General features: G+C 44.9%; 1 protein-coding gene across 4 annotated transcripts in view; it reads left to right on the forward strand.

The window, feature by feature from the left end:
- MTR (5-methyltetrahydrofolate-homocysteine methyltransferase) overlaps window positions 1-26,024 on the forward strand; it is an 89,476-nt gene that overhangs the window by 35,743 nt on the left and 27,709 nt on the right. For all 4 annotated transcript variants that reach the window (XR_012077299.1, XM_072971043.1, XM_072971044.1 and 1 more), the window contains exons 16-22: window positions 4,711-4,890; window positions 6,899-7,015; window positions 7,320-7,460; window positions 14,424-14,513; window positions 15,578-15,730; window positions 18,731-18,838; window positions 19,825-19,925. Coding sequence is in view for 3 of the 4 variants with exons in the window: in XM_072971043.1 (XP_072827144.1) it covers window positions 4,711-4,890; window positions 6,899-7,015; window positions 7,320-7,460; window positions 14,424-14,513; window positions 15,578-15,730; window positions 18,731-18,838; window positions 19,825-19,925 (890 nt within the window). In the remaining variant the exon portion in view is untranslated. The remainder of the gene's footprint in view (window positions 1-4,710; window positions 4,891-6,898; window positions 7,016-7,319; window positions 7,461-14,423; window positions 14,514-15,577; window positions 15,731-18,730; window positions 18,839-19,824; window positions 19,926-26,024) is intronic.

The following is a 26,024-nucleotide window of genomic DNA, read 5'->3' on the forward strand; positions in this document are numbered from 1 at the left end:
CGGCATCACATAATAGCACGGACTGTATTATTTCTGTTTGCACATCTGTAAACTGTATAAAAGAAGAATCAACATCATCCTGTAAAAGATTCATTATATTCAGCACAGTTTCCTATGTTAAAAAGACTTGAAAATAATTTTCTAATTTATGGCGAAATAATGTCCCATTAAGGATATTGTTTAAAACTTAATCCTAACCTAGAAAATAATGAGGAATTGGTATCTTGGAGTCATTTATGAACATGAAACGACTTTCAGTCAAGTTTTATAGTTTTCCTGAAGTAGGGAGTCTCAAGAGCATTCCTGGGTATTTTGTGTTGTTTTGTTGTGATTTTGGCTTATTTTTCTTCTCGTGAGCATTTTTCCTTTGGTAGTGACTTTGTAGATTTTTATGTCATAACTGAACTCTGTTTAATTTAGTTAAATTGATACTGTTTTTCAGTTGAGTATTTTATGCCTTCCAGTTGGGTATGCACCACAGTATTATAAATACATAGTTCTAGGAAACCAGCGGCAGTGTTGGTTAGTTTTCCCTTTGTTTTCACCCTGCTGAAGGCAGGTGACCGAAGCCTAGGAGTTGACTGTCAGGTTACCTGCTTTGGCCCTCTCTGGGCTTTGTTAAAACCTGACATATACTCCTGCAGTTTCAGGGGCCTTAGAGAGGTCACCCTCTCTGGCTAAGTGACATGATTGAGTGTTTCTCTCCTTGGGCCTTTCCTTGTAGGATGGATTGTGTTCTAAATTCTCTGTTTGTGAGGCAGTTTCTCCAGATTACCTTCAGAGGTGGGAGTTTGTGGAAGGGGTGAGGAGCGCAAGGCCTCCCAGCCACGCTTGGTCTCAAGACCACGCCTGGATGTTCGGTCGTCTCGCAGGATTAACGGCACAGCATGCAGTTGGCACACCTCCCACCCTGAGTCCCAGCTCCCCGACACACGCCTGGCACCCCTCTTTGTGAGGGAGAAGGTTTGAGTGGGTTCATTTGCTGCAATCAGGACACAGTGTTGCTTCATCCAGGCCTTTTGGCTTTGTGGAGTAGGATTTTCCCACAGACAGCCCCTCTCTCTCTGGTTCCTAGAGAAAAGCCAGGAGCAGGTGACATTTAAAACAACTTGATTTCTTTAAAAGTTCAAAAGTTTTCAGTGGTGATGCCTGCAGTTTCTAGATTGCAACCTGAGACCCCTTTTTCCACACCAGGTTTCCTCTCCGTGTCTTAAATCCTGTCCATTTCCTGCTTAATCCCGGGCTCCTGGCATCTGCATTCTGCGTGGAGGATGAATTCTGCCAGGGCTTGGGGGCTGAGTGAGCAGGGAGGCATCCCTGGTTGTCTGCATCTCCCGCAGCCCTGGCCCAGTGCTCTGCCCTCTTCTTCCACCACGGGCAGGCTCTCCTCCCCGCTTCGCTTCTGCCCACGTGGCTGCTGCTTCTGCCCAGGCTCTAGGTGTCCTGACCCTTGCCTTCAGCTGCGCTTGTCCACATACTTAACCACAGTAGAGAATTCGCTCAAATGATGTCTGAACCAAGTCCACGCCCTCAGTGATTCTGAAAACCAGGGTGTCTCTTGTCATGTGTTTTTCCCTTGGAAACTCCCCTTCTTCAGCTTTTTCTCTCTGACCTGTCAGTGCCCTCTGATGGCAGCACAGACGTCCCTTTGCGTCACTTGCGTTTTGCACTCTGTGGCAGCAGGGACGGCCTCCTGCTGTGCTCTGTGGTCCATGCTGAGCTGTTCAGTCAGGTTTGAAACCTTTAACCTGCCTCTGGAGTTGGTCCCATTCCTCCTCTGCTCCTTGTCAGGCTGCATTTCCAGAGAACCCAGGTGTCTCCCCTTCCTTTTTTCTCTTCCTTTTTCTTTCTCACAGTATGTGCCTTGATGACTAAATCAAAAATTGTTTTAAGTTTATCTCATTTCTCCCTAAGTGTCTGATAATTCAGCAGAGCCCAAGCAGTGGATCTCTCAGCTGAAGCCTTCTACCTCCTGATGGCTGTCTAGCTTTTCTACAGCGAAGAGTAAACCTGGTAAATCAAAAAGTCATACAGGATGTTTATTCCTTCTTTCTCGACCCTTAGATTTGTGGTGCTGTCACTGAGGTTTCTTCTGACACAGCCTGAGAAGGCGCCATCTCCCAGCCGGTATTCCTCGCCCGGCTGTGAGCTGCAGTCACTGGGGGGCTCTTTGAAAGTACTGATGCTTAGGCCTCATCCCAGGGTTCTGATTTAACAGGCTTCAGGTGGGGTTCAGGTACTGGAAACGAAAATCCCTCCAGGTTAGAGTGGAGAGCCTTCTGGATCTGTGAAGTCCTCAGGCACTGAGGCCAACAGCATGTTTATCTTACAATCCTGGCTGAGGAACAGGACAGGCGAGCCTTGGGGAATCTGACACGATGTGCTCCTGGCAAAGACCTGCACACTGAGACTCCGTGCGTTCTGAGATTCACTTGCTTATTCAACGTGCAGAAGTAGAGTGTCTGTTAATGTGGCAGGCACTGGACCCGGTGCTGGGAGGACAGTTTGACAAGGCTTCATCTTTACAGAGCTGCTGGTTGATGATTCTGTTCTAGCTTGGAAATGAACTCCTGTCCGTGAGGGTGCTCTTGCTGGTTCTGCTTGCAGCGCTGTCCTCTGGTACACAGCTGTCCCCCAACCCCCACTTCCCGTGCCTAACACGCTTAGCCTGCCAGACTCAGCCGTGTGTCATTCATGGCTCAGAGAGAGAAATGACCAGGGCCTAGCAACCCAGCTCGGTTACTAAGGGATGCTGACAGCACGGGGACCCCAAACCCTCACTCCTTGTCTCCTAGCCTCGCTGGGCCATGAACCTAGAACCTGCAAATTCCCTTTGGCCCTCTGGTGAAGGGGGACCCAAAGTCCAAGACTGAAGGCGGATCTGGGCGACCTGCTCCTGACCACGTACTTCTGGGCCCACAGCTTGGTCTTCACTTTGTCGCTCTAACTGAAGGAGGAGTAAGAAGTTGCTGAGGACAGTCAGCCAAGGCGGAGGAGGGCCTGCCGTCTTCCCTTCAGCCTGGAGCCATGGGGCTGCAGAGCCCACTGTGTGGGGTCCTTTCCCTTGGCCCCTTGATCTGCCAAGTCACGGGGGATGCCCCCAGCAGGAGGTGAAATCTGACCCCACAAGCTGCAGGGAGAGATTAGTGACCAAGGAGAGCAGTAGAAATGAATGCCAAAGCAGGTAAGTGATCAAAAGCCCAGCTCTGAGAGGGAGTTCTTTTTCTGATTCCCCGAGCATGTCTTTCCCTGGAGGATGGGGCCTCACTGAGTGTCCTCACCCCTCTTCTCCGGGTGGCCTGGAGCGCTCTCCCTGGAGGTCAGGATGCGTGTGATCAGGAGCTGACTCTTTACCACACTTTGCCCTCGCATCCAGTCAGGGGTCTCTTCCCTCAGAGTAGTCAGCTTGGAACACTCAACACTTCATTCAGTGCTGTTGGCCGTTTTTCAAGAACATTTTGCACATTTATTCAGAACTGTGTGGGACTTATTTTTTTGGAATCACCATACTGATAGCAAGTATTCATTTTTCCTTCAGAGCTGATTTGTTTTTTTAATAGAACCAGAAATCATTCAGAATGTCGTTTGTTGAATAAGCCTTGCGTTGAGGTGGTATATTTGATCTGAAAGCAGTTTCCATGACAGAGTTCAGAAACACCTGGAGTTAGAGCCTCATCCTTTCCTTCATTCAGTGGTAGTGTTGAGCACACCCTCTGTGGGCTCTGCTCTAGGCACTGGGGTACAGCAAGACTGGTTCTAGCTCAGGTTGGCTAATAGCAGATAATAAGCAAATAATCAAAGAATAGACAAGTTGACAAATACATTTAATTTCTAGAAGGAGAGATGCTGTGAAGAAGAATGGAGGAGGCAGGAAGCGTGGTGGTGGGGCTGGTTTAGAGGCGGTGACTGAGGAATGCGTCTCTGGGCAGAGACCAGAGTGATGGGAGCACAGAGCCATGGCCAGTGTGCTCTGGGCAATGGCAGCAGCACGTAGGAAGGCTCTGCGGGAAGACAGGCTTGGTGGGCTTCAGGAAGCTCCAAGGAGCAGTGTGGGGAGGGTGGAGTGGACGAGGGGCCAACGACAGGAAACAAAACTGGAGATGGAGGCCCTGACTTGAGGGTGATGGGAAGTGACGGGGGTAGAGCTCTGCTGGGGTCAGTGCTTGGCTTTCTAGGGTCACTGTTTTGACAAGAAACATTACCTTGTATTTATGACCTAAGGTACACGTTCGTGAGCTAACGTTATGGTGGGTGAGGGTGGGGAATGAATACGTGTCCTTGAATCTGTGTAGGGTTGAATCTGCAGGAGGATCCAGGAGAGCAGTGGCAGCTGTGCTGGTGATGGGCCAGGACACTGCCGGCGGGCCCAGGGACAAGGGGCACTTGCTGTTTAATTTATTCTTCAGTAGTAGTTGAATTTTTATCATCTATGTGTTTAAGAAGCCTACTTAACTGACATACCATACGTGTATGTAAGGTTTGACTTTTACAGGAGTGTAACTGTTGTGCTGATGAAAACACAAAGGGACTTCAAACCAATTCCTCCTCTGAGATAATTCGACAGATATTTAGAGCCTGCTTGACATTTGGATTTCTGTGAAATCCAAACATTGATACTTAAGTGCTTTCGACAAGTGCAGTGTCCTTTTGTTTGCATAGATAACATTTCATTTTTCTATTTCAAATTACATTTTTTGCTTCTTTCCCCAGGCAACAGAAACAGACAATAAAATCAGGGTGTGCACCCGGGCCTACCATCTACTCGTGCAGAAACTGGGCTTCAATCCAAATGATATCATCTTCGACCCTAACATCCTCACCATCGGTACTGGAATGGAAGAACACAACTTGTACGCTGTTAATTTTATCTATGCAACGAAAGTCATTAAAGTAAGTATGAGTGTTTTCTCTCTCTACCCAGAACGTTGCTCAGATGTATCACGTGGCTCCCGTGGGTAGCTTGAGCTAGCAGAGGTATTTATTGGCAGGGAATGTTGACATTCTTATTCTTAGGTAGTAAATCGGTTTTCTGAAATCTAGGGGCCTTTATTATTTTTCTTTCTTGTGTTATTTTATATTGTGAAGTACAGCACACACACTGGGGAATATATAAAAAACACACAGAGAGCATACCAGTCATGAGGTCTATGACGACTTTCACTTAGGTCCTGAAATACAGGACGCGGGTCGTGCCCCCCATCTCCCCCTTTCTGATGGTGTCCGCCTGCTGAGTTTTACGAAGAACCATCATCCTGAGTTTTAGGATAGTGCTTTGTTGCTTTTCTTGACAGGTTTATCACTTCTGTACACACAACCTGAATTATCCATGGATTTCGTATTTGCAAATCCACCTACTTGCTACAATTTATTTGTGTCCCCAACAGCAGTACTCGGGGTGCTTTTGTGGTCACGTGGGGCACACGTGTGCAGGGTGTGAAGGGTCTAAGGGCCTGACCCACGTGCTCCAGGTGGCCGGCAAGGGCGAGCCCTGCCCTCTTGTTTCAGCTCTTAGTGTGTAAACAGGTGCCCTTTTCATGGTCTGTGTGGTGCCATTTATTTAGTGTTTTTCACACTCTTGGGTTTTTCTTGGTGATTGATTTCTCTATGTAAGCAGCCCCCCAGCACTGTACGGAAGTGCTGGCTAGTGTTCTGGGCACGAGAAGGCTGGATGCGGCGTGCCTTCTGGAGGAAGCACGTGGGTTAGATGAGCTTTGCTTAGTCGTGGGTTGTGGTGCTGTTGGCTGCGAGCTCGGTGTTAGTGAATCCACAGTCTGTATCAAACAGGATGTCTTTACACGGGAACACATACAAAACAAGGTTATATATTGATCAGTGATGAAAATCTTGTGACCAGAGGTTCAGGAACCTAACCCTGCAGTTCCTGTGGGAGCTGCAGTTTTCAGTTTCCCCAACTCAGTGGTCACAGTGGCTTTATAGCACAGATACCACAAATAACGAGAATTAACTGCACAAACAGTATAGTTTAGTTTTGCCTATTTTTGAGCTCAATATAAGTAGAACCTTAAGATTCTTATGTGTGTTTTCCTCATCCAGTCCCATTTTTAAAGATTCGCGTGTGGTTCGCGTGTGTAGTTGTGCTTTGTTTTTGATTAATGTATAATATTCCGTCACGTAACTGTTCCATGATTAGCTGCTCTGCTGTTGATAGTCATTTGGTTTGTTTCCAGTTTTGATACGAACATTCTCATGTGTGTCTCTTGCATGCACACGCATGAGCTTCCTTACAGCACACACCCGGAAGTGGAATGGCGGGGTCCCAGCAGCAGGTAGTGGCCGCCGTCCTCCTAAATGCTGGAGCTAGTCTGTACTTTAACCAGCAGTGAGTGAGAGGCCCTGTTGTTCCACATGCGTGCACAGACTTGCGGTGTCACAGGTGTGCTGGGAACCTCAGTTTCCGTCTGTCCCTTTACAGTTAGTCAAGTTGATAGTGAACTAGGGAGTCTGGCCATTTAGGCTATGGAAGCCTTTTAGTAGCTTGTGCTTTCAGTGAATGACAGACTACTCTCTGTCTGTCTCTTTTTCTTTCTTTCTTTGTTACTTATCCAGCAAGCATGTTACAGCCCACTGACCACATACTGTGGCCCTGTCACGGTCACTACAGAAACATATGGAGATAAAGCAGAATTTTTTATTTTCCCTAGGGAGATTAGAGCCTAGGAGGAAAGACTGTGACGCAGTGCCTTTGTGATGCCCGAAAATACAAGTTTCAGTCTTTGTCTAGCTACAAGAAGCTCTGAATTATTTTGAACTTTATGTTATTTTTCTTTTTTTTTTTTTTTTTTTTTACTTTCCACTCTTATATATAAAGCTTGAGGGATTTGATTGCTGCTTTTGACAAACTAGGGAAATCTTTTCACATTTAAAAATTTTTTTTCAGGAAACATTACCCGGAGCCAAAGTGAGTGGAGGTCTTTCCAACTTGTCCTTCTCCTTCCGAGGAATGGACGCCATTCGAGAAGCAATGCATGGGGTTTTCCTTTACCATGCCATCAAGGTATAGTGGGACACCTGTTCGCCCTTTGATACCAGCGTTTACCTAGGACAAGGGTTTGCAAACTTTGGCCCACACACTAACTCTGGCCTGCTGCCAGTTTCTGTGAATAAAGTTTTATTAGAACAAAGCCACACCCTCTCACTCATGTTGTCTATGGCTGCTTTTATGCTACAGCAGGCGACTGAGTAGTTATAACAGGGACTGTGGCTGCAGTTCTTCCTGTCTGGTCCTTTACAGAAAGGGTTGCTGACCCCTGATTTAGAGTATCCTTGGAAACCCTCATTTTTCTTTCTATTGCCCTTAGTCTGGTATGGACATGGGGATAGTGAATGCTGGGAACCTTCCTGTGTATGATGATATCCACAAGGAACTCCTCCAGCTCTGTGAAGATCTCATCTGGAACAAAGACCCCGAGGCCACCGAGAAGCTCTTGCGCTACGCCCAGGTAGAGAGAGGTGTTCTCACCAATGGCTTTTCCTGTCTTTGAGCCTGTGGTTCACGCAGAGTTATTAGACCTTCACTGTGGAATAGAAGCAAGTATCCAAGCATGTCTTTGGATCACTGAAGATCTCTGCGGAGAGCTCCAGAGAAGATGTTTTAGTTAGGGCGAGGAAGGAGAAACAGACCAAACCTGGTCTGCTGCAGGATTCTGAATTTGTATTTCCTTAGATTTATTTTAAAATGTAAAATTAACTTTTCTCATACCCAAGTACCATTAATTCTAGAAAGTGTACAAAGTACAGATAAGCAGATGAAGAGAATAAAAATCACTCATAATCCTACTGCCCACTGTTAGCCACTGCTGAGATTCTGTTACAGCCTTCTGGTCACAATTTTTTTTTTCCAAAGTGAAAGTGTACTCATAGGTGTATACACACATACACGCGCACACACACACTTTATAAAAGTAGAGCTGTACTGTAGATGCTTTTTTGGTAACCTGTTTGTTTAGCAGTATTCTGGAACATCTTTCCATTTTATGGGATATTTTTCTTCCTCATAATTTGGTAATATAAATCGGCTCTTAGGTTTTCTTGTGTTGCTGTGTTCCCGTTGTTACATGTTTACATTTGTTTGTATTACGTTTACACTGATTTTTATATTAGGGTCTGATCCAGTCGTGGCAAAGTTCTGCATTCAGGACTTGAGATCTGTACGCATTTGATCTATAGACAGGAGAACTTAACAGTTAATCTGAAGCCAGTTCCCTGTTTCCGTTTATTATGTGTTGGTCCTGTATATCATGGGTGCTGCTTCCTAGAATTCAGTTTAAGGAAAGGTGAGATCCTTACCTCAAAACAAGTTTTTAGTTTATTTCAGAAAGCAACGGCAGAGGAAGACACTTTCCCCACAAACCGTGTTGGAACATGGTCGAATGCACTGGTGTGTGTTGCCGCCTGTGTTAATGTCTTCCTCCCCTGCAAGAGTGCTGCAGTGTCCTGGGAGAAGGGTGGGACACTTAAGGACCTACGCATCCTTGATTTATCACCGCATGGGTGGCAGGATTGGGATTTCTGAGACTGCATGTGTTGGCCTTAGTTCATTCGGCAAAGCTGGTTGGAATTTAGACTGCCACGAGCACATGACCCTCCTCTCCGCTCCCTGTAAACATTCCTGATTTCTTGTGTGGACCCAGGACAGAGCTTCTCAGGTCTTGACTATTGCAAACAAATTCAAGTTCTGCTTCCCCCTCATTACGTGAGAAACAATGCCTAGATTTCTGTCCCTATTTCCATGATAGTTTCTACTCATGTAGGCAGAATGCTTAGCCCTTTAATATTCTTTGAACATGAAGACATGGTGTGAAACACTATTCTTCAGTTTGTGTCTTAGCCTGTCTTCCACTGAGTGGGGGACCCTTCATTAATTACTCACTAAGACAGTGTTCTGCTGAGGCCAAGAGGACATCATAGCTTCTGCGGTCAGAAAGTTACGTAGAGCATTCTTAATTAACCCATAAGGTCATGTGCTATTTGCTCTTCTCCACTGTCCAGATGAGACAGCTCTCACTTAGGAAAGATAGGGCTCCTCATTTGTAAGACTGTTCTCATTTAAGGTTTTGTTGGCTTTGTATTTTCTGTCATTCCTTTTGGTCTATGTTCACTTTTACTATTGGTTTACAGGTTTTTGCTTCTTAATACCAGAACAAAGGAGGTTTTGCCCCTGGGGCACAGCTGAAGCTTGAGGGAAATCTTAATAGCAATTGCAAGGGTTTAACAACCCATCATACAAAAAATTGCTTCCCTCTCAATGTAACCACAAGGGCTTATTAGAAGCCGTTGACTCTTCTGTCAAGTAGGCTGTCTACATTCAAGGTGACTTCTGTTACCATTAAGGAATTAGTAACCCAAACAGGTGTACTTTAGTAACTTCCACGAGTTGCCAGCTCTGTGGCAATTCCTCAGGATACGCCAAGGGTATGTGGAGCATGAAAGCAGGAATTTTAGGAAGCAAATAAGGGTTGAGGATTTTTTTTATCTTTATAAGAGAATGATCTCTCTTTGTTACTAAATGATGAAGTCTGCACCCAAGTTTCATCCGATACATTGTTGAACATGGTAGGAAGAGTCCTGTCTCTGAGCTTCTTCAACTCTGATGGGCTTTACTGAAAAGTAAGCCCCCCGAATGGGCAGAGACTGACCTGTGGTGAGCAGACTGTTCTGGCTGAGAGAAGCACCAGGCGTCAACGTGGCGCCATATAATCCACATGGAGTTTGTTTATTGGGTGGTGCCCTCACAGAGGTCGTGACCCTTTGAGCACGAACGAGGAGGATCTCTGCTCTAGGGAGGGTGGCTCTTGAATGACCACGGATTATGAGAATCCAGACGTCCCCGACTTACGGTGGTGCAGAATCAGTGAGCAATCACTAGAAACCTGCTTTGAATTTTGGATTTTGATCTTTTCCCGGGCGAGTGACGCACAGTGCAGTCCTCTCTCGTGGTGCCGGGTAGTGGCAGCCACAGTAGCTCCCAGTCTGCCCCACCTTCACAAGGGGAGCCAAGCAATATGCTACTACCATTCTATACCCACACAGCCATTCTGTTTCTCATTTTCAGTACCGTATTTAGTAAGTTACACGAGATGTTCAACACTTTATTACAAAATAAGCTTTTGTGTTAGATGTCTTTGCCCAGCTGTAGGCTGAGCACGTTTAAGGTAAGCAAGGCGAAGGTATGATGTTCAGAAGGTTAGGTGTGTAAATGCATTTTCAGCTTGTGATTTTCTGCAGATGACGGTGGGTTTATCGGACATTAGTATTCTTGATACTTTTCTGGAACAAAGGTCGTCCGTTCCCTGATGCAGCGTAATGCTCCTTACTGCCAGTGGGTGTGCACGCTGCTCTTTGGCTTTCTCCCTTGATGCTGGTCTGGTTTGATAACAGAAACAAGACACAGGTCCCTGTCAGGACCCTGTGAAGCAGGAGCTAGTCTGGAGCAGTAGGTGCAGATGGAAGGAGTATCCAGGTGGACATGACAGTTGAATGGCCGGTGTGCTTGGAAGCTTTTGTTTCCATGCGCTTCCTCAGTGTGTCAGGTGACTGGCCTGACTTGGTGCATGGAACTGCACAACTTGTGTCTAGATCACGGAGAACGTCCTGCTGAACCGCCAGTTGGAAAGCAAGGTGGGCACAGCATGCCGTGTTGTCTTCTGAAATAGCTGCTCTTAAATGGTTCAGGTTCATTTAAAATACTGATTTTCTGAAGCGTGTTCAGTAGGTGGGGAGTTTTCGTTCACTGAGCCTCCAGCACTGTACTGAGAGCTTCTCTGGCCGTCACTGCATCCTCATTTGCCCCAGTTCATAACCGCATGTGTATTGACCCCCCCCCCCCACCTTGTGGCACACTGGTATTTTCTGTGAACACACCAGGTCTTTTTTCCAAGCGTGTTTGGAATACTCTGCCCTGTTTTTACATATCAAACTCCATCCGGCAGCAGGAATTGCCTGCTTGTGTGACTAATGGAAGAAACGGTGCTTATGTGTATCTAGTGATGTGAATGTGGGCTTTAGAAGGATTCTGGTGTGTGTGTGTGTGTGTGTGGTGTCACATAGCTCTGGTTTTGCGTTTTCCCTTAAATAAAAGTCAGAGTATATCATCTATGAGTTTTGTAACTTTTAGTTTTTTAAATTGGGGTATAATTAACATATAATATTAGTTTCAGTTATACAGCATGATTTGATATCAGTGTCGATTGCAAAATGATCATCACAATTAGCCTAGTTAACATCTGTCATCACACATAGTTACAATTTTTTTTTCTTGTGGTTTTTAAGATCTGTTCTCCCAGCAACTTTCAAATACACAGTACAGTGTTATTAACAACTGTACTCACCATGCTGCACATGACATCCCCTGGACTTACTTTATTTTGACCACTTTCACTCATTTCCCCTCCCCTAAGCCCCGCCTCTGACAACCACCAATCTGTTCTGTGTATCTATGAATTCAGTTTTTTTTTTTTTGATTCCAAATATAAGTGAGATCATGTGATATTTGGCAGGGCCTCCTTTTTTATGTGGCCAAATAATATTCCATTGTGTGTATACAGCACACTTTCTTTATCTATTGTTTCATTGATGAACACTCAGGTAGTTTCCATGTCTTGGCTACTGTAAATAATGCTGAAAATTATTTTTTTCTGTATATACTTCTAAAAAATATTTTTTAAATTGCGGTGTAGTTGGTTTACAATGTGTTAATTTATGTTGTACAGCATAGTGATTCATTTACACACGTATATATTCCTTTTCATATTCTTTTACATCATAGGCTATTATAAGATACTGAATATGGTTCCCTGTGCTATACAGTGGGAACTTGTTGTTTATCTGTTTTATGGATAGTAGTTAGTATCTGTGAATCCAGAACTGCCAGTTTATCCCTCCACCTTCCCCTTCCCCCCATGATCACCACGAGTTTGTTTTCTGTGTCTGTGATTTTGTTTCAAACAAGTTCATGGAAATATTTTTTTTTCAAATTGCTGTCTTCTGTAAGGTTTTTCAGCATGTGAGCAAGGCGCTGGTCTTTCCGTAGGTGAGAGAGCCCTGTTCTTTATTATTCAGTTACCACTCCAACCCTAAGTCTTGGAGCTCTCCCCAGGCCCTTTCTTCTTTTCTTACACACTGTCCATGTTGGTGCCTTTATGTCCTTTCCTTCCCTCCCTGCCCCTCCCACTGTAGTTCAGGCCTTCATCACAGACTATTAAAACATTCTCCCTCTTCTAGGGTTCTCTTAAAAATACTGCTTTGAATGTAGCTTCAGAACTTTGTGTTGTGTCGCTCTCCCAGCCCCACCTCCACCACAGTTGCCCGGAACGTTAAGTTCCAAATCCATGGCATGGATTTCCGGCACTCTGTGACTTGGCTTCTACCATTCTGCACACACATTGCTCCAGAAAATCCACTTTTGTTCAGCATTAAATCATCCAGCTAGTACTTACTGAACTCTTGATTTGTGCTTTGCACTTCCTGAACTTGGAGGGTCTAACTATTAAGACAAGTGTGCCCACGCAGAGCCCACAGCTTAGTGGGACGTGCAGAACACAGGGGCAGTTGTAACCTGGTGTGGGGTGGGTGCTGTGATAGGGCAAGTATGGGGTGCTCTGAGGCTGCTGAGGAAGGACACTGAACCCAGAGGTAGAGGTGGTCAGGGAAGGCCTCCAGCAGTGATGTGTCAGACCTGAGAACCAGAGAGGAGTTGGCACGCTGAGATTTGGGGCTGGAGTGCAGTACTGGCCCCTGCCGGAGGAGGAGTCACTGCATGTGGCTGGGGCCTGGCTGTCTGGTAGGTGCTGAGTAAGTGTCTGTCAGGTGAACGAACGTGGAGGGCTGGAGGTCAGAGAGATGGTGGACGGGGTAAGGGGGTGAAGTGTTCAAGATGGCTGAGCTCATTGGGAATGGCAGAGGATGAAGCTGGAGAAAGCCAGAGCAGGGCGCTGTACAATCTGGAAAGGAGCCAGTACTGTATCCAGGGAGCAGTAGGGAATGATAATGAATTTCTTCACCGGGGGCGTGTGATCGGGCTTGCATTTTGGAAAGGCCCCTCTGGCTCAGTGCAGAAGGTGTGCGGGATACCGGGGTGCTCCTGGGCTGCAGGCACCAGTGAGCTGCTTGGACTGTGAAAGTAGGAGCAGAGTGGAGAGGAGTATCGAGGCAGTAATCATGAGGGCTGGCTGAATGTGAGGGCAGATGGAGATTCAGGAATGACACTTAGATTTCCGGTTTGGGCTACGAGTGCCCCCAGCTGAGATGGAGGAGGTCAGTCTGTGTGTGCACTTCTGTCTCTTTGCTGAATCTGTCAGCTGCTTTGAAGTATCTCTTTACCACTCGTCTGTGACAGTTACTCCTTTCTCAGAGTTCTAGCCTTGTCTGTATCATCTCCTCATCCAGCCCTTGGCACGTGCTTTCTCACGTAGCTTACCTTTCTTTGTGTATTTCCACCTCCCTGTGGTGCAGCAAAGTCCTGGTGAGCACAGTCTGTGTCTTGCACCTCTTAGTGTGCCCACCTCCAGGATGATTTCTGACTTAGTTTCATTACGGCCTCCCTACATGTATCTGTGAGTGGTGATGATCTCTGTTGAGAACTTTAAAAGCTCTTCAGATACGGGGTTTGGCTCCTCTTTACTATCATGGAAATCTTTTGTTCCAAGAGGCTTTCCTTTAGGAAAGAAGGAAAGGAAAAAACGGAGCCTTTCTCTGTGCCTCTGTTAAATGTTCAAATCCTAGTGGTGATCATTTTGTTATGTATAGAAATACTGAGTCACTGTGCTGTGTGCCAGGAACTAACAGTGTTGTAGGTCGATTATGCCTCAAAAGCAAACAGACTTATAGAAAAAGAGATCATATTTGTGGTTACCAGAGGCAGGGGGTGGTGGGAGGGGAAATTGGATAAAGGCAGTCGAAAGGTACAAATTTCTAGTACAATAAATAACTGCTAGGGATGTGGCGTACAGCATGGTAGATACACTCACCACTGCTGTGTGTTACATATGGATGTTATTGAGAGAATAAATTTTGAGAGTTCTTACCATAAGAAAAAATATTTTTTCCTTTTTCTTTTTTGTATCTGTGTTAGATGATGGATGTTCACTAAACTTACTGTGGTCATCCTTTCATAACATACGTAAGTCATATCATACTGGACACCTTAAACTTATACAGTGCTGTTTGTCAATTATATTTTAATAAAACTGGAAGGGAAAAAAATTTTTCTAAGTAGAAGTTCGGGTCCTAAAAGATTTCTGTCTTTCTGTCTCTCCTTACCTCAGACACTTACTGAGGCCTTAATTCATGCTGGATATTGTGCTAGGGCCTTGAAACATAAAAGAAGAGGAAGGCATAGTTTTTGCTGCCCGTTAGTTGAGTAAGTGACCTGTTGTACCCGTCTCTCTGTCCTGATTCCAACCCAGGCCCAGGACAAAGGAGGGAAGAAGGTCATCCAGACGGATGAGTGGAGGGGCGGCCCCATCGAGGAGCGCCTTGAGTACGCCCTCGTGAAGGTGAGCGTGGACTTCAGGGCTGCAGGAGCCTCTGCTTGTCTGGTGTCATCGCTGGACAGGAGGTGCTGACAGGACCTAGGAGTGTCCGAGACCACCCCTGCGAGATTTTGCCCTCCACCCTACCCCTGTGTCCAGCACATTTGGCGGTGTCTAGAGAGATTTTGGATCGTCCCAACTCGGGGTGGAAGGTTTTGCAGCGTCCAGTGGCCAGGGACTCTGCCAAACATCCTGCAATGCACAGGACGTCAAGAGTTACTCAGTCCAGAATGTTAGCAGTGCCGAGCTTGAGAAACACTGTTCTAGACCAGGTTGCTGTCATTTGGTCAGCAAGCGGGTCCTGGCTCTTCTGCTGTAATTGGAATTTTAGGTGAGATAATCTCTTGGCTTCAGTTTCCACATTTGTAAGTCTGGAAGATTTTTGAGTTCTTTTTTGCCTCTAGACTTAACTTTTTATTTCTTTAACTCTTTAGATTCACATATTTCCGGTTGTGGAACTAGTCAGCCACCTCCAAGCATCCTTGAACTAGAGACACTGGAGGGTGGGGGCTTTCTGTGAAGGCTGGACAAGTCAGTGGAGGCTGCATGGGTCTGAACTTCGCCTCCGGGTCCTGCCCATTGTCTTTCCTCCCCCTGCCCTGTGACATTGCAGTGAGAAAGCACACCGATGTCACGGGAGATGTCTGTCAGTGTGTCATCTGTTAAACCACTAGGATAAAAAGTGTATTTGATTATGAATTTGAACTTATTAGTGCTCTTTTTGTCACTAATTTTTCGCTTTTACTAGGCGGTTACTTCATATCAATAAAGCCAGCTAAGCACTTTACATGATTTATCTTGTTTAATCCTTAACATAACCGTATGAAGTTGGTACTATGTGATATGTTAATCGAGGAAACTGAGGCTTAATAAATTGTCTAAATTAGTGAAAGGAGCCTGGGTTTGAACATGAGCAGTCTGATTCCAAAACCCACACTCTTTCCTATTTCCATGATTTATTCTTTGTTAGCCATTAGAACTTAAGCCATTTTTTTTCTGTGATCTTTTTCCTAATTTTTTTTTTGTAGGGCATTGAAAAATATATTATTGAGGATACTGAAGAAGCCAGATTAAACCAGGAAAAATACCCTCGACCTCTGAATATAATCGAAGGGCCGCTGATGAATGGCATGAAAGTTGTTGGTGATCTTTTTGGAGCTGGAAAAATGTTTCTGCCCCAGGTTGGCAAATAGTGGGGGAGTAGTTTCACAATTGAAAGAAAAAATTTTGTCTTTTCATTAATAGGCTTGGGTATATTTCTCAGGATTTAATTTTGACAAGAGTTTGGGGCATTGAGATCTGATTCTGGTCATTCCTCTGTAAATGTATTTTTAGGAGTAGTCTGGAAAAATCCGTCTAGGGTGATGTTCAGGTTAGAGGCCTTCTGGACGTTCCTAAAAGCACCCCCGTCTTCATGCTCTGCTTTGCTTGCTTGCTTGCTTCCCTTCTTTCTTTCTTCCCTCCTTTCCTTCTCTCTCTCTCTTCTTCCTTCCTTCCTTCCTTCCTTCCTTCCTTCCTTCCTTCCTTCCTTCCTTCCTTCCTTCCTTTCATGTTCTGGTCTTCTGTACCACCTCTTACCTCCAACAGCTGTCTCTCCACCACCCCAGAATTAAAATAAAACTCAAGATTAATGTAAAGTTAATCATACTAAGATTTTATTTGACCAGTCAGTGTTCATCCATAAGGATGAATATTTTGAAAAGTGATACACATTAAGTGATACGTTTCAAGTAAAACCAGTACTCTTACTTTGATTTACAGCAACTACCTGCCCCATCAGTTAACAAATACTTGTTGAACCTTCTGGGTTCAGTTCTGTCAGGCACACAAAAAACTAAAAGCTCTTGTTCCTTTTTTTTTTTTTTTAACTCATTCTGTATTTAATTATTAATTGCTCATTTTCTCCGTCTTCCTTCATGGTGTTTCTTATAGCTGTATCATTTTATAGTTAATATACAATAAACTGCACATATATAGTGGATACAGTTTAATCAGCTTTAACATGTATGCACCTGTGAAACCATCACCACAGTCAAGATAAGAAATACTCAGTTGTTCTGTCTTAGCCTTCTTCAGTCTGTGACAGTTCTCAGTCTTTGTTTTTCAGGATGTTGACATATTATTTCACCTTTTTATTTTTGAGTTAGCTTTAGACTTACAGACAAGTTGCAGCTGTAGTTTCAGAGTGTCCATATATCCCTCACTCAACTTCTTCCCCTAATGTTAACATTTTTGCTTGATCATAGTCTGGTTATCAGAAAATTAACATTGGTATAACGCTGACAACTGGAAACCTTATTCAGATTTCACCAGTATTTCCACCACTGTTCTTTTTGTCCCACAATCCCACATTGCTTTTATCCTGCCTTTTCTAACAGTTCCTGAGTCCTTCCTGATGACCTTGACTTCTGAAGAGTGCGGTACAGTTTGATAACGGTAGACTGTCTCTCAACGAGATTTTGTCTGATGTTTTCTCATTTCTGACAGGAATTACACAGAGTGTTGCTGTGCCCTTCTCAGTGGGTCATGTCAGGAGGCCCATCACTGTTGCTGTGTCTCCTTCCTGGTGATACCACCTCCGGTCATTTGGCTAACGGTGTCTACTACGTTCCTCCACTAGAAACTGACTTGTAGGGGGAAACTTTGAGATGGTGCGAATATCCTGTTTCTCACCCTACTTCTACTCATGAGTTTTAGCATACATTGATGAATTTTATGAAAGTCCCTGTTCATTTTTTCTACTTATTTAACAAATTTGACATGTTACATTTTGCAAATATGATGTACAGTGATACATTTATATATATTGTAATATGATTGCCATAAAAGCAGTATTTATCGCACTACATCACTATAATGTATTATTGTCTGTATTCATTATAATGTGCATTAGATCTCTTTGGCTTATTTACTTGTTCCAAGTTTGTACCCTTAAATACCATCAGTCTTATCTTTTCTTCCCCCATCCCTTGGTAACCACTGTTTTATTCTGTTTTGTTTTGTTTTGTTTTGTTTTGTTTTGTTTTGTTTTGTTTTACAGGTTTGGCTTTTTTAGATTCCACATATAAGTGATTTCATACAGCACTTGTCTTTCTCTGTCTGATTTATTTTGCTTTGTGTGCTCAAGGCCCATCCATGTTTTTTGCACATGGCAGGATATCCTTTATCGTGGCTGCACAATACTCCATTGTGTATATATCTATACACCACATCTTTTTTATCCATTCATCTGTTGATGGGCATTTGGGGTAGTTTCTAAATCTTGGCTGTTGTAAATAATGCTGTGATAAACATGGTTGTGCATATATCTTAACAAAATCCTGTTTTCACTTCCTTTGAGTTTATACCCAGAAGTGGAGTTGCTGGACCATGTGGTAGACCTGCTTATAATTTTTTGAAGGACTTCCATATTGTTTTCTATGCAGGTGGACTAATTTACATTCCCATGAACAGTGTGTGATTTCCCTTTTTAGCACGTTCTCACCAGCATCTGTTGTTTCTTGTCTTCTTAGCAATGGCCATTCTAACAGGTGTGAGGTGATACCTCATTATGGGTTTTATTTGTATTTCCTTGATGGTTAGTGATGTTGAGCACCTTTTCATGTGCCTGTTGGCCATTTTGATGTCCTCTTTGGAAAAAATGTCTTTTTGGTTCTTCTGCCCACTTTTTAGTAAGAATGTTTGGATTTTTGTTATTAAATTGTGTTAGTTCTTTATATATTTTTGGTATCAATCCCATAGCTAAGTATATAATTTGCAAAATTTTCCCCATTATGTAGGCTTTAAAAAGCCCCCCCCCTTTTTTTTTTTGCATAAGCCTTAATTAAGAGTTAATGTAATGCTGGGGACTGAGAAGGGCTCACAGAGAAGAAGCTTGATACTCGAGGAACATGTAGAACCTGGAGAAATGATGGAGGGCCTTTGAGGGAGAAAAAATACCTTGCAGAAGTTCAGAGGGCAGAAACTGCAGCATGGATCTCCAGCCCTGTTTCCTCCTGCTCTGCCTCGCTCACTGGCTTTCCCCACAGGGGACTCACTCCTTACCTGCCTGTGTCAAAAGCGGGCTCCAGGGAGGCTGCCCTGAGGTCGAAGCAAGCGATAGTCTGTGTGAACCTTTCACGAGTGGCCGTTAGTGACCATCCGGGTGTTTGGGTAAAGACGCCTGACTCTGTGTTTCCCAGGTTATAAAGTCAGCTCGGGTCATGAAGAAGGCTGTTGGTCACCTTATTCCCTTCATGGAAAAAGAGAGAGAAGAAACCAGAGGGCTTACTGGCACAGCAGAAGACGAGGCAAGTCATTTCGTCTGGGCCCGCCGGTTCCCTGAGGAACTGGCCCCAGGGCTGACTGGCGCGGGTGGGGACCTAATACTTCGGGCTTGGCTGTGTTTGTCATTAGATGAAACAAGGAGGAGACCCAGCTCTTTTACCAAATATCAGACAGAATACATTGGGATTCTCCTTTGAATGTGGCTTCATGAAATTTTTAATAGGAACATAGTTTTTCAAACAAAGCCCATGATTTCAAAACAGAATCAGTTTGTTCACTCACCTGCTTACTGCTTACAAGGTCCCTACTGTGTGCCGAGGCCGTGCTTGACACTGTAGCTAAAAAAGATTGAGCTTCACCCTTGAAATGATGTTCAGTTTTGGAAAATCTCTTGACTGAATATTCTCCGTGTGCTGGTAATGTCCTTGACACCACTCCTGGATTCAGGTTCATTCTTGTTGGCTGCACGACCATGGTAAATCAGTGTTGGTCCTTGTGACTGAATTCTGAGGCTGATCTGTGTGTGAGTGGCTCTGAAGTGTTTATAAAAATCCCACTTGCGTTGCACACCTTGTTCTTTACCTAGAACGGCAGTGCTGGAGAGGGTAACCAGGCATCCGTCTGCGCTGGCGCTGTGGTTGTTCCCGCTGTGATGGGACACGGGCAGCTCTCCAGCTCCTCCCTCCCCCTTTACCACCAGCAGTACACAGTTACCAGATAGGTTTTGGGCTTAAGAATATGATCTTTCACTATGGACTATTTGTACTGAACTGAAACTGTTCTTTGAGGTGATGGAGTCCAGGATCTTGGTTGAAGCCCCCTGAGCTACCAACTAGGTGGGCCTCCTTTCTACTCACAGAGCATGTGATTTGGGTTCCAGGTCTATCTTGGAGGCCATCTTGGTTGTGTTGAAGTGCTTTCTGTGCCGACGCCTGTCTGGCTCTAGAGAACTGGGTGGTCCGCTCTGAAATGACTGCAGCAGTGCTGAACTGCTTGACTTTCTCTCCAGGACCCTTACCAAGGCACCATCGTGCTGGCCACCGTCAAGGGGGATGTGCATGACATAGGCAAGAACATCGTTGGAGTGGTCCTCGGGTGCAACAATTTCAGGTGAGTCAAGACCCACCCCTTTCAAATCTTTCCTTCTTTTAAACAAAAGCATTAACAGGCTGATTCTTTATTGGGCGAGAGGGGTAGGGTATGGCAATAGGTGATAGAGGTTATATTTAATTTCTTCACTGTGATTTCGAATTTTCTACATTGAACATACCTTCTTAAATGAAATAAGTTAGTTATTATTTAATCTGTTGTATGTTCAGTAAGGACATAAAGTAGAGCAAAAACTATTCAAGCAGAGTCAAAACAACCAGGAGGCTTCCTGGGAGTTGACTTCAGGCCAGAGGCTAGAACACTGGGCTCCGCCCCACGGTCAGTGGCCTGGGGCATATTCCCTTTTACTCTCAGTGAACTGCCAGATTTTAGAGCCAAGATCTTACAAGAGCTTGGCCAGATGGAGCTTTAGAAGAAGCCTTTGACTGTGCAGCTCTTGCTCCTTTCCTTGGAACAGAGCCGTGCACGCCTCCTGGTATTGGTGAAGCTGGTTGTCGAGCGACTGATGAAGCTGGTTGTCGAGTGTTGTACTCAAGTAAAATCCCTTATGTGTCTCATTATGCTTGAGTAGTTACTCAGCACACGTTTGTTTCCGTCTGAGCGCTCATGTAAGTGCATGTTCTGCTCAGATTTCAACATATTCTCTACAAGGAGAAGCCTAGTATAACTGTGTCTTCTCAGACCCACGTCCAGCCAGCAGTCCTTTTGAGTCATGGACTTCTTTGCAATGTGCTGTGTTCACTGTAGAGAAGACCTGACTGCAGCTACAGCTGCGCCCCCGTAGAGTTCGGTTTTCCCGCTGTCACACACCAGTTAGCCTTTCAGCCGCCCCCCCCCCCCCCCCCGCTTCAACACGTTTATCCACCTCTGCGTTCAGGGCTGAGTGAATGCAACTCTGAACCATTCAGAAAGACTGGAGGTGGAGGAGAGGTATCAGGACTTCCCCCTCTCCCCTGCCTGCCTCCCCGCCCCACTGTCAGAAGGCTCAGATTCTCTCCCACCCTGGAGGTGAGGAATATTGTTCTTCGAATTTTTTTTAATACATTAGAGCTACGGTGGAGGTTTTTGTGATGAGATTTTACCTACACAGTAAGTATTTGGATGAGGTGTTTGCGTCCTGGAGTCTGTGACACTTCTGCTGTTGTCTCACCTCAAACCCTGTGTTGTTGGTTTCTATTTGCATTCATCACAATTAGTTAAAATTCAGCTCAGCTAATAAATGTTTATGGATCACCTGTTACATACTGTGCATTTGTATCCGAGACACCAAAATGATTTAGTTGACTTTTCTCCATTTAAGAAATTTCCTGTTTATCAGGCTAAAAAGCTGGTGATAATGGGGCAGGAACTGTGGAAAAGGCAAACTTCCTAAGCCAGTCCTTGAGATATCATTGTCATGTGTTTATCACTGTTTATTGGGAAGAATGGGTAAGTAGCTGAGAGAATCATATCAGGAATGTTTTTTCCCTCCAGTAAAGACATGTTAAGAGGCCAGGGAGAGCTTGGCATTTCTCCAGGGTGCTGCTGAAGACCAATGTCAGCAGTGAAAGTGGCTAATCAGACCAGAGGCTTTCCTCCAGTACATCCAGTTCTCTAGCTTGTGCACTGAAGGTCTGCTTGTCTTTGCTAGTAAGATAACTTTTGCTTAACTCTGCTAGTAAGTGACTGGAGAAACATCTGATGAAGCTTAATTTTTTTTACAAAAAATAGTGAGTGTGCAGACTTTTCCTGTCAGGTCAAACACCCGTTTGGGTCTTGTGTCTCATTACATGTGGACCCTTGGTATTGGTGTGTTTAATGTTACGATGTCAGCTAGCAGACGGGTGGCCCCAAGATCTGCCTGATGTGCTTGGACGTGTGTTTTTGCTGGGCATCGCTAGGCTGATGCTTGGCTGCACCACCCAGCTAGTGAGTGAGTCTAGCAAACCATCCAGTACCAAATCCTAATGCAGTTTCTCATTCCTCGTTGCCTTGATGAGTAAACCTCGTGAAGTGATAAGAATCAGCTCCCAGCACTCTGGAGCGGATCATACAGTGCTGCTAACTGTATTCAGCGCTGCGTGTTAGCTCTCTAGAACTCTCAAGCTTCTCTTGACCGGCTTTTCCCCACCCCACAGCCCCTGGTAACCACAATTCTACTGTTTCTGTACGTTCAGCTTCCTTAGATTCCCCGCAGAAGCATCGCACACTCAGGGTATTTGTCTCTCTCTGTCTGACTCACCTCACTTGGCATAATGCCCTCAAGGCTCATCCATGTTTTCACAATGGCAGGATTTCCTTCTTCCCTATGGCTTCTCATGGTTCCATCCTGTACATAGATCACATCTTTACCATTCGTCTATTGACAGACACCTTAGCCACAGGCTGGAAACCTTCGCTGGGGCTGCAGGCTGGTGGGGTACTCCCATCCAGTGGTGGCAGATGTGAATTGCAGGATCAGAAACAAGCTGCCACCTTTAACTTCACTTCACGTGACAGCAAATGTGAGGCGCCCAAAGTGGGTGCAGATGCAAAGCCAGCCTTATTTTCCATTTTCATTCCTTCTGGAGAGCAAAAGGGACTTTACCTATTACAATATTTTATTTTCTAAACTGTATGTATTCTCAGATAGGATTGGATGCCTTTGCTAAAGCATTTAATGCATCTTACATTTTTTTCTGAATTAAATGCTTGTGTTAACAGCTCTGTTACAAGCACTTGAGAAAGATGATTATACAGTTTTTAAAATTCCATAATATTCATTTTTATTTTCTTTAATCACTCATGTGGCAGAATATAAGAATCTGTCAAAGAAGAGGCCTACAGACATGGGGTGTGGCTCAGAGTGCAGGATGGAAACCAAGGCAAAGCCAAGAGAGGCAGAGAGGTGTGTGGGGGAGGCAGGACAAAGTAAAGGGAGAGAAGGTGGGAAGGGTGGTGGGAAGAATGGCGGCGGCCACAGAAGACAGGGATGGGTGTCACCCAGCCTTCGGATCCCTCCTTCAGCCAGGGTTCCCATGGCCAGTTGTTCGTGATTCTGGGCCTTCATCTAGCTAACACCTACTTAGTTTTTCAAAATTCAGCTGCTGTCACTCCCCAGGATGCTTCTGATTGTTACCCAGTTGGCCTCCCATGACGCACTGTAAATGCCCTGTTGGAGCACTTGTCATACTCTGTTTTCATGTAGAACTTGCCAGCAGTTTTTCAGCTCAGATGTGCTGAGAAACCGATCCCCTTCTTCTAGGGTGGACGGGGCAGCCCCAGCCCTCGACTGGTTGTCGTGGCGGTGAGCAGCCTCCTTCGTGTATTCCGCTGCCATAAATATTATTTTCTGTGCAGGAAAGCATTGGGAAAGGTCCCTCTAAACAGTGGTATAGTTGGCTGTTTCCCAGCAAGACTTCCTAAGGCAGCCTGATAAGTTGGAAACTGAACTTGTACCCAGTCCCCTAGCTCACTGTGTCCAGACCTCTCTTACCTCAGTGACCGCTGGGACTCCCTCTCTGCAACCCCTGAATGGGCGAGTGTCCGGGCTCAGCCCTTGGACCTCTTCTCTGTCTGTCCTCACTGCCTAGTGCTTTTCAGATTGTAATGGTCCTTCTGATCACCTGGGGATCTTGATGAAGGTCAGATCTGGTTACAGGAGGTCTGGACCGGAGGTTCTGCGTTTCTTACGAGCTCCCAGGTGGCGCTGGTGCTGCAGGTACAGGGAGCACACCTGGGGGACGACGGCCTGGATGGCCTTAGGCCATCTCGTCCTGTCTTGTGAAGGCGTTTCTCTTGCATCTCTCCGCTCTCCCCTCCCTCCTCCCCGCTTTCTCCCTCTCCCCTTGCTCCCCCACTTTTGGCAGCTTATTTTTCTTAATCTTTTACACATAGTCTTGGGACTTTTTAATACCATCTAATACTCAACAAGTCCCAAGTTATATCTCTCACCTGGACTTCAGACTTACATATCCAGTCGACTGTTTGAGATTTCCGTCTGGATAGCTGAAGAAATGTCAAACTTCATGTTCTGAACATTGAACTGATTGCTGCCATTGACATGCCCTCTTCTCCCTCTCGGACCTCCCTCCCCACGACTTTCTCCTTCCTCCATTTCTGTCCAGCTGTGAGGTCTTGCTTTTTCTCAGAGCAAGCATGCACGCAGTGTTCCTGAAAGATGCACTGCAGAAAGCAGGAAAAAGAACTGAGAGCAAGACAATTCTTGCCATCGCACTGATGATTTTAATTGAATATTTTAAAGGTATACAATGTTGAAAAGTCACTTTTGAAATGCACGCCGTTTTGTCTTGAGCAGTATGCTACTACGCTGAGTTTTATACGCAGTGGTCTGTGCTTAGTCATAGTTTAGCAAATCCAGCTGTCAGACTTTTCTTCAATGTGCCAAAAAAAAAAAAATAAGGTGCCACCTGGCTCCTGTTACAGCCTGCAGTGCCCCGCCATCAAAACCTGCAGCATTTGTCTTCTGCTGGGTGGGCGCTGGCAAACCTGAGTATAGCTGTCACTGACTGACACTGTCTGCGTGCTGAGGAGTCCGTATGTGCTAGGTTATTTTTTTTTAGAAATTTTAAGTAATATGGCAACAAGCTAAAAACTCCAACATTATGAAAGGGTATATATTGAGAAGCAGGGCTCCTCCCTGCCCCTGGTGTCCAACACCTACTACTGGTAGCTGCCGATACTATGTCTGGGAGTAGTTCTTAAGCACTGATTTTTTTATTTAAAATTATTTTGCCTACTTGAGAATTGTTGACATTGTGAAATAAGTGAAAATGCATGCTGTAGTTTTTAAGAGCATCTTTAAAAGAAATACTCATGATAAAATTAAATTGTAAAAATGTCTGGTGTTATGTGTGCTCAATAAATCTAGGATAGAGGAGCAGTATATAGAATATTTTCCAGGGCAGAAATCCTGTTTGTTCTGAGTTTCAGAAAGCTATCTCTTCTACGAGTTAAAATTCCTTGGTATCAGTCTGTCCTCTCAGGACGTGCTCCAGGCTTTTTCTGCCCAGTTTCGCCCTCCTCCTTGTGTGTGCCTTCCAGGGTCAGCCTTTCCTTTGAGTCTCAGTCCATTTCTCTTGGTGAACTGCTCCCTGGTTCAGTCTCTCCCTCCCTTGACTTGGGTAACCAGAGTTCCTTATTGTCAGCTTTCCGTGTGCAGGAACTGACCTCTCCTTGATGGCTTCCAAAGTAGTACGTGCAATGGATATTTACTGAATGGGCTTCCCAAGCATCTTCTTACTGGCCTGAGTGCTAAGAGGATGGGTTTTGTGTCAGACCCAGGTTAAGATTCCAGCCCTGCTACTTATTAGTTGTTTGACTGGACAGGATGCTTAACTTCTGGGCCAACATTTCTCAGGGTCCTTCCTCATTAAAATCGTTTTCAAGAATTAAAAAAAAAAGTATGAATTGGTAGACCTACCTCAAAATCAAATTTTAAATATGAATTAAACATCGTAAAAAGTTTTTATTCTTTGATGCAATAATCCCATTTATAGTAATCCATCCTATATATATATATAAATATTTGGGTAAATGGGCCATGGTAGTGTTTCCATCATCAAATTCCTGTGAAGGTGAAGTGAGGTTGCTTATGCAGAGAGCTTGGTGTAGTGGAAACAACCCAGGTACCTGCTGTAGACGGGTGAGTGTATAAACAAACACCGCATGGCACACGCGTGCATGGAGTAATACTCAGCCTGTAAGAGGAAGGAAGTGCTGACACAGCTGCAGCGTGGATGTGCCTGGGAGACATTATGCTCGGCGACTAAGCAGACACAAAAGGACAAACAATGCATGAGTCCACTTGTATAAATATATGGAGGCGGCGAATGCCAGGGCTGGGGCGTTGGGGATGGGAACTACTGCTGAGTGATGACAGGTTTCCTGTCTGGGGTGATGGAAGAGTTGAAAATAAGTGGTGATGGTTGCACAATATTGTGATTGACTGCAATTAGTGCCACCAAGTTGTGCACTTAAGAACAGTTAAAATCGCAAGTTATATATTACATATATTTTACCAGAGCTTAGAAAATAATGTCCTGTACCAAAAACTACTGAATTGTATGCTTTAAACGGTGAATTATATGCTCTGTGAATTCTATCAGTGAAGCTGTTTGA

The sequence above is a fragment of the Vicugna pacos genome, chromosome 11 (genome assembly GCF_048564905.1).
Source record: "Vicugna pacos chromosome 11, VicPac4, whole genome shotgun sequence".
NCBI classification, from domain to species: Eukaryota; Metazoa; Chordata; class Mammalia; order Artiodactyla; family Camelidae; genus Vicugna; species Vicugna pacos.